This window comes from Panthera onca, chromosome C2 (genome assembly GCF_046562875.1).
Source record: "Panthera onca isolate mPanOnc1 chromosome C2, mPanOnc1 haplotype 2, whole genome shotgun sequence".
Classification (NCBI taxonomy): Eukaryota; Metazoa; Chordata; class Mammalia; order Carnivora; family Felidae; genus Panthera; species Panthera onca.
In genome coordinates, this window is record NC_138347.1 from 106,395,594 (window position 1) to 106,410,049 (window position 14,456).

General features: G+C 35.4%; 1 protein-coding gene across 5 annotated transcripts in view; it reads right to left on the reverse strand.

The window, feature by feature from the left end:
* MLF1 (myeloid leukemia factor 1) overlaps positions 1-14,456 on the reverse strand; it is a 36,446-nt gene that overhangs the window by 5,610 nt on the left and 16,380 nt on the right. For 2 of the 5 annotated variants that reach the window (XR_009612158.2, XM_060639076.3), the window contains exons 2-5: positions 9,360-9,507; positions 5,144-5,185; positions 1,497-1,580; positions 51-179 (exon numbers count right to left, since the gene is read on the reverse strand). Coding sequence is in view for 4 of the 5 variants with exons in the window: in XM_060639076.3 (XP_060495059.1) it covers positions 51-179; positions 1,497-1,580; positions 5,144-5,185; positions 9,360-9,507 (403 nt within the window). In the remaining variant the exon portion in view is untranslated. The remainder of the gene's footprint in view (positions 1-50; positions 180-1,496; positions 1,581-5,143; positions 5,186-9,359; positions 9,508-14,456) is intronic. The other 3 variants (XM_060639078.3, XM_060639077.3, XM_060639079.3) reach the window with 3 other exon arrangements.

Below are 14,456 nucleotides of genomic sequence, written 5' to 3' on the forward strand. Positions count from 1 at the left end.
GTATCATTCCAAATTTTATAAAGCTCCAAGAATGCTCAGAAAATACTTACTCCTCCTGGAGCCCTACGGGTTTGAGTTGAGGCCTGGAAAACCTTTGGTGGTTCATCTCCTACTTTGGAATAAGTCATAATTGAGGAAGAACTAAATGAATGTCCATTTGGATCCACTGAAAGGTGACCCTAGAGGTAAGTATAAAATGTAAATCCAGAGAGTTTAGTCAAATATGAAGACTTATGTCAGAGGATTCAGGTAAGTAACAATACTAGCTAGACATTCTACTAAGGCTATGGTGTATCCAAATGGCACCTCCAGGAAGGTCCTAATCTCCTTCCATTGTAGGTACCAATTTTCACTCTTCTTGTGAGGAATAATAACAAGTGATTCACTCATAGATCCCGAAGTCTTTGAGATCACAGACTTGCAGCTTAGATTTAAATATAAATGCTGTGCCCTGAGGCCTATGATGCTATTATAGTTAGTGGTTGACCCTTGTGTGTAATTTTGCCAACAGTGAACCAACTAGCCATATACCAAGAAGTTTTACACCTCCTGTGGGTACCAGATTGCTAGATTACTAATGTCATTAATAATGCCCTAGATTTGGACATTCTGAAATGATCCTTAGATTCTAAACTGGATGACTAAAATAATATGAGTCTTCTTCATCAATATGAAGTTATTATTTTTTTTTGATGTTAATAGTACAAGTAGAAAAGTAAGAGTATTAGTACTAGCTTGTAACTATTTGGATTGCATGGATCTAATCCAGTGCTTAACATCACTCCTAAAATGTCTGTTTTCAGTTTTTAAAAAAAACAATACAAAACACTAAAAATTTCCTAGGTGCTACAAATCCTTTTAAGTAGACAAGTTACAAATAATTAAAAAATCTAAATTCATATAAAATGTCCATTTACAATAGTGACCTTCAGCAGAACAAATGTTTTTGAGGTTGTTTAATTTTGAAAGTTAATTAATGATATTTTTCAAACTCATAGTTTGTAAAATCAATTTGGTAGGTTGTGACCAGGATTTTTAAAATATGAACTAAAACAGAAAATATTGGCACACTCTGTAAATAGTACGATCATTTTCTCGCAAAACTTTTATTTCAGGTATATTTTTATAGTACACAAGTATTGTGTACTGGGTCATACTGTAAGATATATTTTTCAACCACTGTGGACCATGATTAAAAAAAAGTTGAGGGACGCCTGGGTGGCTCAGTCGGTTCAGCGTCCAACTTCGGCTTAGGTCATGATCTCATGGTTCGTGAGTTCGAGCCCCATGTCGGGCTCTGTGCTGACAGCTCGGAGCCTGGGGCCTGCTTCAGATTCTGTGTCTCCCTCTCTCTCTGTCCATCCCCCACTCATGCTCTGTCTCTCTGTCTTTCAAAAATAAATAAACATTAACAAATTTAAAAAAAAATTGAAAGCCATTATAATATGGGTACCAATAACTGAAAATAATGTTCTCATCAATTTTTTAGTACTTACAAAGTTTCTTTGTAATTCCTGCATACTGTTTCGCATATTTAACATCATTCGGTCCATTGCCTGAAAAGGGTTGACATCTGTACGCTACAGGATATTAGGAAGTATGTTATTAACTATATGTACAACACAAAAGAAGCAAATCAACCTTCCCAAAACAGCTGAAATTTTTTTTTCTTGATTTTTGCAGTGGGATCTCATGCAGTAATCGACCAGGCAAAGATAATTTAAGGACTATACAAAAAAGTGATTTGTTAAGGAAAAAATGGAAGCATATATACAGAATCCCAAACAACCAACATATAAATAATTAGGGAGTTGCAACACTATAAATTCATGCATACATACATGTATATATACATATACACACACATATATAAATACATGAACATATACAGATAAACACACATTCATCAACTTTCTCAAAACACAATTTAGTTAATATTTAAATGCTGAGCAGTGTCTGGGCTGGGACAGGTCTAGAATATAATAGTTTTCAAGTTTTTCCTTCCTCCCTCTCAATATATCAACATGCAAATAAATAAAACTTGGGTATAAGATACCAATGTCACTTCCACTAGTACAACACAGGTGACAGAAACTGCCTGAGGGTGCAGGCTGTCCTTACATCATAAGAGGATCCAAGGGATAGAGATTAATTCACTCTACTAGTAGGCCTAGAATTTGCCACCTACCATGGAAGGCTCAGTAGGGCATTCCCTTGAAGCATGACATATGCTTCTTTAGAATAATTAAGAATTGCTCTAGACTAGTGGTTTCTCAGCCAAGATTGACTTTGACTCTCTGGGACATTTGTCAATAATTATACTCATTTTTGTGTGTCACAACCAAGGAGGTGTATGACTGTCATCTACCGAGTAAAGGCCAGGGACACTGCTAAAATCCTACAAAGCATAGGACAGTCCCCTACTCCCTAGAAAAAGAATTATCTGGCTTCAAATGTCAATGGTGTCGGGTTGAGAAGCTCTGCTCTACAAAAATCAGTCACTGATTTTAGTTTTTATCACTAGAACACTCACCAGAACTTAAAAAATGAAGCACACATTTTAGTGTGTCACCCAATGCATTATTTACTATTATAAAACAGAAGTGTTTGATTCAAGGAACTTCTCCACTTAAACGGGAGTCTTCTGAATCCTGTAAGGGACTATAGTTTAATGCTAGTATTTCAGTCCCTCTGGAGATTCTTTTGCTGTATGCCAAGCTGGGACTCAATAAAGAATTATCAAAGGCCTGTCTCTATCTCTGCCTTCCATTGGGTTTTTATTACTTGTAACAATCGGAAATAGATAGGAAAACTAAATTCTTCTTTAGAACTTGCACTTATCACATCAGGGAACAAAGACATATTTGTGAGATACTGATACATATATCTTTGGGTACACAATGCGCAATCTGCATTTCAGGGATTCAACACAATTCAGGAAACATTCCGAATATTTTGTTTCAACACCAGGTTGAGAAATCAGGGCTGTATAAAAGACAAAATTCATGAGCGTTAGAAGGACTAGCCCAAGTAAGAAGACAAGAAGGAAGAAAAGATCAGATGTTTGGGTACATCCTGCCGTTTTCTCAATTCACTGTCACATCAGCCATTTAAAAATTTATCTGTACTTGCTGTGGGGTGGCCCAACACCTTGGAGTGACAAAAAGTGGGGGGTACAAATTAGAGCTAAGATTCCAGTGAGCTCCTAAGGCCTTTGGGAACTTTGAACACATGCTCTTCTCTCTGCCCTTAATGTTTTTATACTGGCTCTCAGCATATCCTCTCATGATTCAAGTATTACCTCCTCAGAAAGGCAACCGGTCTAAAGTAATCTCTGCTTCACCTTCCATCTGTCACTATATCATTACCCTGCTTCATCTCCTTTAGTGTACTTCAAAGTACTTTATCTGAAATTATTTTGTTATTTATTGCCTGTCTTCCTTCTATAGAAATAATTTCTGTGAAGGTAGGGTTATCTTCTCTGTTTTATTCACTACTATATTCTCAATACTTTCAAAATAATTCCTAGCACACCGGAAGACTCCCTAAACATTTGATGAATAAATGAACAAACTATCTCTAACTCAGCTCAAACTCATATATTCAATTGATACCAGATAAATTGTAAACCAGATAAACTATTGCCTCAAATGCAAAATATCCCAAACAGAAATGATCCTTTGACCACCCCTGTTCTCTTATCTGTTCATATGAGTATGAATGCTCTGTTCCTTAGCTCAATGGCATTCCCATCTAGCTAATTTCTCATGTCAAAAAATGGGTATAATATTTTCCTTTTCTCTCTTTACTGTTCCTTCAACCAAGAAATCCCCAAGTTCTAACCATTCACCTCTTTAACTCTCTTTCAAACGAGATTATTTCTCTTTATCACCACGGCCATTACCCAAGTAGAAGCCATTAGTAATATTTCCCAGAACACTTTAACAGCTTCCTGGCCTCTCTGTCTCCACTGTGGTCCCTTCTAGTCTTTCTTTCCCCTATAGGCACAATAATCTTTCAAAAATGAGAACCTGACTCTATTGCCATTTTGGTGAAAATTCATCAACTGCTTCCTTACTCTTCAGATAATATCCCCAGTTCTTACCAGCACAAAAAGAAGTCCCTGATTACCTCCATATCTTTATCTGTATCTACTCTCCAACTCATGCTCCAGGGCCAAGTGATCCTAAACATCTTTGAGCTTCCTAGCTAACAGGTCTTTGCACATGTGTTTTCTTCTGTGTTGAACACCCTTGTTCTCCCCCTCTCCCTGCTTTTCCTGGCTAACTCCTAATAATCCTTAAGGTTCTGGAAATCTCTGATTAACTTCCACCCCAACACCACAAAAGGTCTAGGTACCAGGCTGTTTTCTATCTGTGCTTCCACAGCACACTGAACTTCTTGATCATTTTACTGATAAGTGAGCAGTTATAGCACAGAGTTAATTTGTTGTTTGTCCCACTAATAACTCTGGTGAGGAAGGACAAATATTGTATGCCAAACTTTAAGGAGACAAAGGGCTAAAGTCTAAAAAAGAAAATAAACAAACTTTTGCATAAGAGCATAGATGCGTCCAAAGGAAATGTTCTAAGGTCATGCTATTCTCTGCTACTCCTTAGACTGCCTTTAAGTATGTTAGAAACTAGCATCACAGAAAACAAAGAAATAGCAGGAGAAAAGCTGGTTGCAGAGTAGCCATACTTGGACATGGGAAAGGAAAAGCAGCATGAGTAAGTTAACAACAGAGTGCTAGAAAAAGCAGCCAATCTGAGCTTCTGCAAATGTGCTCTTCTAGCTACAGTTTGGTACTTTTTTATCTTTTGGAAAGTCACCACAGCATATGGAAGTGTCCAAACTCTCAAACACAACTATGGGGATCCCTTTTGTAAATCAAATGAATATTCATCTATTAAAATGCATTTTTTCTCTTTGAAGACTGATTTTATTTATGTTGATATGACTTAATTCAGAAAAAAACATGCCTGAACACTCTAAGATCAACACATGAAACAGGTTTCAGTACAAATTCTAAAAAGCCATTTTGAAATTAAGTGAAACTGCATGCCAATTCACTTTGCTTGAGTTAATGAAAAGTACTTGTCAGAAAATATTGCTAAAATGGTTTGTGTCTCATGATACGAACCATACCACCAAAACTGCCAAAAGGCATAAGAGAATTCATTACCTAGGAAAAAAATCCAATTAATTTTGGTTATGATATGTATAATGATAATCCCTGAAAAAGAAAGAAATATACTACATAATCACATAGTTCTGAGCTGATAAAATTTTTAAACCATTTAATAAAAAATCCTCAACATAGATTTTAAAAATTACCTGCTTATTATTGTTATTCAACACCATATACCACTCTTAAATATGACTGCTATATACTATTTACCAAAAACCGTTGAAAGAAAAAGTCTTTGTTATAGATTAAGACAAACATTTCTCAAAGGAAATGCAAATTCACACCAAAGGTATAATGATTAAAGTATCATCTTTCCTTTGCTCAACTATTCCATATTTTTAAAAGATGAGTTGGGGCGCCTGGGTGGTTCAGTCGGTTAAGCGTCCGACTTCAGCTCAGGTCATGATCTCACAGTTCATGGGTTCGAGCCCTGTGTCAGGCTCTGTGCTGACAGCTCAGAGCCTGGAACCTGCTTCAGATTCTGTGTCTCCCTCTCTTTCTGCCCCTCCCTGGCTCGCACTCTGTCTCTCTCTCTCTCTGAAAAATAAATAAATATTAAAAAAAAAAAGATGAGTTAACCTACCTATAACTGATTAAAAATAAGCAATTACCTACATTAATAACATTTCAAAAGATAAGTAGAGACATTGGGCAAAAAAATTAATGAGAATCTCCCAAGAACTAATATATAGAATAAAAAATATAGACTTCAGAAAGGATCACAAACACAGATTTAAAAATATATAGGGTCTTTGATAAAAAAATGTTAAGTATAATAAATGGAATTATCAAAATTAATAGTTCACAAATTGTATTCCTTAGTATGTACAGATAATTAAAAATAAAATTTAGGCAGATAAATATAAAAATTAAAAATTTTCATTACTTGGAGGTTTCAAATATTGAAAGTAAAATTTGAATTTTTGGGTAAATGGTATATGTAAGGTTTTACCATCATTCAGTGATAATTTTCTCCCTATGTAAGTTATGGTGAAAAATAGAGAAAATGTGTACTTATGGTAAATTGTATAATAAATTATATCGGATGATATATATGTATACTATATATTTAGAAGAGTAATCTCCAAAGTGCACTGAATGCACAAATAAAATTTCTCTATTTCTTTTCATTTCAAAGAAAAATATTAAATTTTTTTTATGTTTATTCATTTTTGAGAGACAGAGACAGAGTGAGAGCAGAGGAAGGAAAGAGAGAGAGGGAGACACAGAATCCTTAGCAGGCTCCAGGGTCTGAGCTGTCAGCACAGTAGCCCTATGCAGGGCTCAAACCCACAAACCATGAGATCATGACCTGAGCTGAAGTCAGATTCTTAACCGACTGAGCCACCCAGGCGCCCCTAAAAGAAAAACATTTTAGATTGACTCTGGTGCCATCACTCAATCTAAATGTCTGATGGTCACATGCCATACCTTGAATTATAAATTGCTTAATTAAATATATTTACAGATTAAATTATCTAGTTTTAAACAAAACTAATCCTCCCAAAATGGACAACTGGCTTAAAAATATCCCCATAGGAGCACCTGGGTGGCTCAGTTGGTTAAGTGTCCGACTCTTGGTTTCAGCTCAGGTCATGATCTCAAGGTTCCTGAGTTCGAGCCCAGCATAGGACTCCATGCTGACAGTGCGGAGCTCGCTTGGGATTCTCTCTCTCTCTCTCTCTCTCTTTGCCCCTCCCCCATTTGCTCATGTGCTCGCTCTCTCAAAAATAAACTTAAAAAAAAATTAAAAATCCCCATAAAATTATCATGAACTGAAGAAAATGCTAATAATATAAACAAGAAAACAGCATAGTTAGCTTCACCTACTTTTGTAGGAGTCTCTGCTTTCTTCATAAAATGGCTGATAGAGATGACAAATGTCAAGAAATGGGCCAAAAATTAAAAAAAAATATCAAGATGTCTAGCTGAAATGTAGATTTTCATCTACCATGCTTAAAAGCAACAGCTAATGGCTCACTGCTTAATCAAAAAAATTTATAATTTCATGAGAAGAGAGAGAAGCTTAATATGAATTTTGATGAAAGTTCAAATGGACTAGGATAGCTAGCATGCTCAAAAAGCCTACTGTTTTCTTGGCTGTGCTCTTTTCAGATAGTAGCAGTCTTTTCCATCTTCTGCAGTCAATTTTTATTTGTTCCTACCTTCACATATAGTTATAAAACACTGACTTAGAAAAGTTCAAGCTGACAGAGAGGTCTTTTGTTGCTACTGTTTGTTTGGTTTTGCTTTAATTAATTTATTTTTGCTATTACATTTAGTCTTTCACACTTAGACATACACGTGTCAAATATATACACCCTACAGGATATAAGGAGAGCCAATCCTCACCAATATAAGTTATAAAGGCACACACACAAAAAAATGAGTCTTGGCTAAAAGAGAGGCTAAATGTTCCTTGGAAAAATCTGCTGTAACCAATTTTATAATTTATAATTATATTACAACTTATAAATTGTAATATTTTAAAAATTATTACTTCCCTAGGAAAATACTCAGTACTCTTGGCTAGCAAAGGATTTCTATACAGTTTGAACAACAAAAAGTGGATTGGTATTAGCATTCTAAGATAGTTGATAGGATATAATGTCATTCTCCACTGGGAATAAAATTGCCACTTCTTCCTTCTTCTATAAAAGCTACAAATAGCTCATTTATGCACATACATACAAAGTACTATATACAGCCCTATTCTTGTCTTGCTATGGTTATAGCAGATATACAAAATATTTCAATGCTCATATGAAAGATAAAATTTCAGAATGTGTTAATTGATTTTCTCTGCACTCCTTGATAATTTTTCCTTTGATCTTAATTTTAGACTTTCATAGAAACTGATAACCCTAAAAGTAAAGTATATATATATATTTAAAATGTATGTTACATGTATATATTATTTATATATTTAAAATATATTTATATATTTTAAATGTATATATATTTATATATTTTTAAAAAATATATATACATATATATATTCACTAAATGAAAAAAAACAAATTGGAATAAAAGTAATATATATTGGAATAAGATGAAAAAGAATGTGAAATTTTCATTTAAATGGTAAATGTAGGAGTATCTGGGTGGCTCGGTCAGTTAAGGTCACTCTTGGTTTCAGCTTAGGTCATGGTATCTCATGGTTTCGTGGGTTCGAGCCTGCACTGGGCTCTGTGCTGATGGTGCAGAGCCTGCTTGGAATTCTCACTCTCCTTCTCTCTGCCCCTCCCCTGTTCACACTGTCTCTGCCTCTCTCAAAATAAATAAATAAACTTAAAAAATTAAAAAAAAAAATGGCAAATGTAATTTTATCCTTCAAACCCCTTGAAATATTCAGCCTCTCTTTTAGCCAAAACTTATTCTTTACTACATATTTATAATTTATACTGGTGAGATATGGCTCACTTTTTTCCCCCAGGTTGTGACACATATGATATGTTTATATCTAAGTATGAAAGACTTATGTAATAGCAAAACTTAATTAATAGAAAACAAAAACAAACTGCTGTGGACTTTTATTCTAGAACTGCCATTCTAAAGGAAAAAGCAAGAGAAACGAAATTAACAGGGAAGAAAGTAGTTAAGGTATGTAAACATCCTAGATTTTTTAGTTCAGTACGTTTGTAACCTCCTAGCTTTGCTCTCAGATAAGACTTATGAAAATATACTGCAGTTACGCAAGATTTTTAGATACAGTTAAAAGTTAATCTAAGTTTTGAAGGTCCAAGGAAGCCATGCAGAAGTCTGTTTTTTCCTGGTCCTATAAAGTATTACACCATAGCTTTTGCTGCTTTTTTAAAGTGGGAAAAAGAAGTGTTGCATAGGTTAGGAAGGATAGTCCCCACACCTGTTTTAACTTAAGACATGGGAGGAAATTCTAAGATGACAACTATATGCACATATTGCTTTAAGTTTGGCTTATAATATATAACCTTATGGTCTTAAAGTTTTGGTAGCACAGTGGAATTCTATAGAGTTAATTCATTGTTAAAAAATTTAGCTTTCCAACAGGTTCCCCCTTTTATATATAACAATTATCTCTATAACACAAACATTATTAATAGCTTAACATCACAGATATATTCTTCTGTAATAATTTTCCTCAAATTCCCATAGGACTTTCTCGCTAAGTTTAAAATAAAGAACTTACAGTCAAAGAATTTTCACCATCATCATGTCTCATGTGATTATGAGCTCTTCCTCTGCCATCAGAGATGCTGAGCAAATCTCTTCCAAAAGGTTCAGAAAAACTTCTCATCATCTGTCGCATACTTTCTCGGTGTGCAATAAAAGAATCGCTGTTGAAAATACATATAATCATTCAAGAGTAAGTGTTGGAATTTAAATAATACGTAGGCAGCTAAATACTACAAAGAATTATTTTGGTCTAATATTCTTGTTGAAGAGACAAAAGAAGAGTTTAGGCAAGTAGAATTATCTCGCTAAGACCCACTAACTCATAAATACAGAAACTGTTCCATTTGCTATCTACTATAATTCATCTATGTATAAATACACCTTTATTTATCCTTTATTGTATAAAAATGACAAACACAAACTGACACATCTTGGGTAGCTTAAGCCAGCAATAAGAAAAATGGCAAAAAAAAAAAAAAAAAAGGACTGGAAAATTTTGCTACCAGGTAGAGGTCATTCTAGGTAGCCACCAATATAACTTCTACTGAGAACTAATAAAGAATGCTGGCTTGGGGCACCTGGGTGGCTCAGTCAGTTAAACATCTGACTTCAGTTCAGGGCATGATCTCATGATTTGTGGGTTCGAGCCCGGTGACGGGCTCTGTGCTGACAGCTCAGAGCCTGGAGCCTGCGTCAGATTGTGTCTCTCGGTTTCTCTGCCCCTCACCCACTCACACTGTCTCCCTCTCTCCCTCTTTCTCAAAAATAAACATAAAAAAAATTATGCTGACTTATTTTTTAACTCTTATTTATGAAATATGAGCATTGAGAACTATAGCTATGTTACAACACTGTAAATATACATTATCTTAATAGTCAAAGCTACAGATCACCTTTATGAGGCTAACTTTTGTTTCTAAGAACTCTTAAGTTCTTAGAACTCTTTTTTTTTTTTTTTTAAGTTTTAGAGAGTGAGACCATTCATGAGAGGGGGAGAGGAGCAAAGGGAGAGAAAGAATCCCAAGCAGGCTCCACACTCAGCGTGGAGCCCGATGCAGGGCTGAATCCCACGACCCTGGATCATGACCTAAACCAAAATTAAGGGTCGGACGCTCAACTGAATAAGCCACCCAGGCGCTCCTGCTGAGAACTCTTAATATCAGAAATCACTGCATAGTAAAAATATTTTCTAGTCTTAAGATAGCTGTTCTCAAACTTTGAAATTACCAAGCAGGTAATGAGGTTTGAAATGCAGATTTCTGTCCTCCGCCCCCACCCAACATTCCAATCACATTTATTAGTTCTGGGTGTGATTTGTGGACATGCATCCCTGGTGATCTTAACTCAAGCAGTCCTTTCACCAACCTTTGAGGAATAGTATCCTTTCTGTGTACACAGTACCCAAATTAATTAGAACCCAAGCCTGCTTTCTGAACCTGTTTCCATAGCTGTAAAATGAGGATAATATTGCACATCCCTGTTGCTGAGATTAAAGCATGTAATCTGAAGGCACAAAGTACAGTATCTAGCCCATATAATATGTTAAATGTTAATCTCCCTTACCTTCTCCTCTTCTTAGCCCATGTATGAATGCTACTTCCTATTATTCTATTATTAATATTAAATACCTCTCATTGAGAAAAGATATGTATTTTATTTAAAAATACATATAGCAATAACCATGTTCCAGGCTGTTTTCTATTTGTATAAATATCAGTGTTCTTAATCTGATGTTATCCCAATCACCCCAAGTCCCATTCAAGAATGTAAAATTTTAGGGGTACCTGGGAGGCTCGGTCAGTTAAGTGTCTGACTTCGGCTCACAGTTTGTGATCTCACAGTTTGTGAGTTCGAGCCCTGTGTCGGGCTCTGGACTGACAGCTTGGAGCCTGGAGCCTGCTTTGGATTCTGTCTCCCTCTCTCTCTGCTCCTCCCCTGCTCATGCTCGCTCTCTCTCTCTCTCTCTCAAAAATAAACATTAAAACATTTTTAAAAAGAATGTAAAATTTTATTGCCTTATTATAGTGGTTTCTTAACTTCATTTCAGTTTGAAAATCACTGACCCACTGGTCACTTCCTTACTGCTCACTCTAGAAGTTAAGGCACATCACCACTGGAGTGCACTTTATCAAGGCAATCTTACTCTTCCCTGTAGTCTGTTGGAGCCCCCTAATAGTTTGTCCCCCTTTCAGACTTCCCCACCTTAGTTTCATCCTCCTGGGGTTACCCTTCCCACTTCTCATTCTAAACTCCAACCTTCTAATGTCATCATGAGGAAGCTCAAAAATTCTGTCTTCCTTCAGTAGTCTCAGGCAGAAAGAGCTTTCCTTTGAATTGTGCAGTATTTGTATACATAACCCTAACTCAAAGGAGCTCAGATTGAGTCATATTGTCACCTTGGAGGTTAAAAAAATAATAATAAAAACTTCAAGTGCAAATGATTAGTAAACCACTCAACTGGATTATGCTTATGTTATAAAAGAGGTTTTCATTTTAATTCAGCTTTGTTTAGGTTTAATTTAAATATGAAATTTATCCATTTTAGTCATACTGTTTGATGAATTTTGAAAAATGCATATAGTAACAACCACCACCACAAAGGTGTAGAACATTTCTACCCCCAATGTTCCATCCTGCCTCTTTGCAGATAATTAGCTCCCTCTAACCCTAGTTACCACTGACAAACTTAAAAAAAAAAAAGAAAAGATAAAGAAAGCCTATTTATTTATTTTGAAAGAGAGCAAGTGGAGTAGAGACAGAGAGAGAGAGAGAGACAGGAGAGAATCCCAAGCAGGTTCCTCATGGCCAGCGCAGAGCCCGATGTGGGGCTCAAACTCACAGACCGTGATATCATGACCTGAGCTGAAATCAAGAGTTGGATGCTTAACCTACTGAGTCACCCAGGCGCCCCACCACTGACAGGCTTTCTGTCACTATAGTTTCACCTTTTCCAGAATTTCATATAATGGAATCATACATTATGTTGTCTTTTGTGCCTAGCCTCTTTTACTTAGCATAATGCTTCTGTGATTCATCCACGTTGTTCCATTTATTCAGTTTTATTGCTAGGTACATTGTATGTATATGATTATGTCACAATGTAATAATAAACAGTTTCTAGTTTTTTGCTATTATAAATAAAGCTTCTATGAACATTCATGTACTGTTTTTTATGTATCTATGGTTTCATTTCTCTTGTGTAAAATAACTAGCAATAGGATTTCAGAGTTGTGCGGTGATTGTTTAATTTTATAAAAAATGTGAACTTAGAGTTCTAGTTGTGCTACATTCTTGCTTGATAATTGGTATTATCAGTCTTTTTTATTTTATTCATTTGAATGGTGGTATAATAGTATCTCATTGGGGTTTTATTTTGTGTGTCATTCATATATCTTATTTGATAAAATGTGTTCAAATTTTTTCCCTATTTAAAAAAACCAGATTGTTTGTCTTATTGTTGTAGACTTGTAACAGTTCTTTATATATTGTAGACATAAGACTTTTATCAGATGTTTGTCTTGTAAGTATTGCTTCCTAGTCTTGGACTTGCCTTTTCATTCTCTTAACATCAACTTATTCAGCCACATGGATCTTTGTTAGGTCTTCAGTTTCGCCAGACCTTTGCGTAGTAGTTTTATTTCTGACTTAGTTTTCTATCTGTGTCATCATCTTTGCATAACTAATTTCCATTCTCAAAACATTTTATATATTTCTATAAGCTGCTTTCAATTATTTTTAGAAGATGAGGCATAAGTACAATTTTTAAAATGAAGGGAAGAATTGAAACAGGAAGTTAGATAGAAGTAGACAATCTGAGGGAAGTATAGTTAAAAAAAGTAAACTGTGTTGATTATTTAATGTACCTTCTGAATTTCCTGTCTAAAAGTTAAAAGGCTTATTTGTATTTTATATCTTCTAATATGAGAAATTTATTTTAGGTTTTCTTACAAAAATTTTTGACATTATTGAACTTAATTTCAGTTAGGAATATTATAAACTTGATTATCTAGTCTCTGGTAAACTAATGAACTCACTAATTTATATGTGTGGTAGGCAGCTTCTAAGATGGCCCCCAGTGATCCCCTTCCTTTAAGTATGGGCTGGATTTACTGACTTGCCCCTAATAGAATGTGGATTCTGCTTGGGTACTGTATTAGCATGATGACTCATTCTGGGGCAAGCAGCTGCTATGCTGTGAGAGAGCCCTGTGGACAGGCCTACCTGCATGAGCTTAGAAGCAGATTTTTGAGACGTCAACAACCACGTTTAAGAATTTGGAGGTAAATTCTCTATCGGTCAAGCCTTGAAATGATGGCAGCCTTGACTCACAACTTGATGCAGCCTCCTAAGAAGCCCCGAGTCAGAACCACCCAGCCCAGAACAACCTAGAAAGCTGTTTCTGGATTTCTAACCAACAGAAATGATATAATAAATGTTTGTTGTTTTAAGCTACTAAATTATAGCAGCAATAAATAATGCCTATTACATCCCAAAGCACAGCATATAACACATCCAAAACTATCCTCATTCTAATTCTTCAATTTTGTTGGTTTTATCTAAAGACTAGGAGCAAAATGAATGCAAATCTATAAAAATAGAGTTTGTCTGTAGGTCTGTTTGGTATCATGAAAAATTTTTTTTTGATTTTCACCAAATTTTGAGACTATGTTTGGGATGGTATGAATTAAAATATAAACTTCCACAAACCTCAGGAGGATGGGGTTTCTCGGACAGGTGGTCTTACTCTAGAGCAGTTGAAACAGACACAAGAAGCCCTTGAAACTGTTGATTAGAAGACACAAGTCTCATGTATTAAAGCACTTGAGCCAGAGAAAACCAACTCTGGTTTAAATGAATACCCTTTCTCCAATCAAAAGTCACTAAGGAAAAGCTTCAGAACTGCAGATATTGATTGCAATACAGATGCTTCTCTACGTAGCATGCACCCAGGTGAGTGGAGAATGGTAAACAACTCTCCCCAAAAATGGCACAGACCATCTGATATACAGAATGGTTCAAATTCAATAAACATTTATCATGTATACTGAGTGTCAAGGACAGAGGTTGATTACTGGTCTAGAGGAACATATAGTCTGACACAAAAATGAGA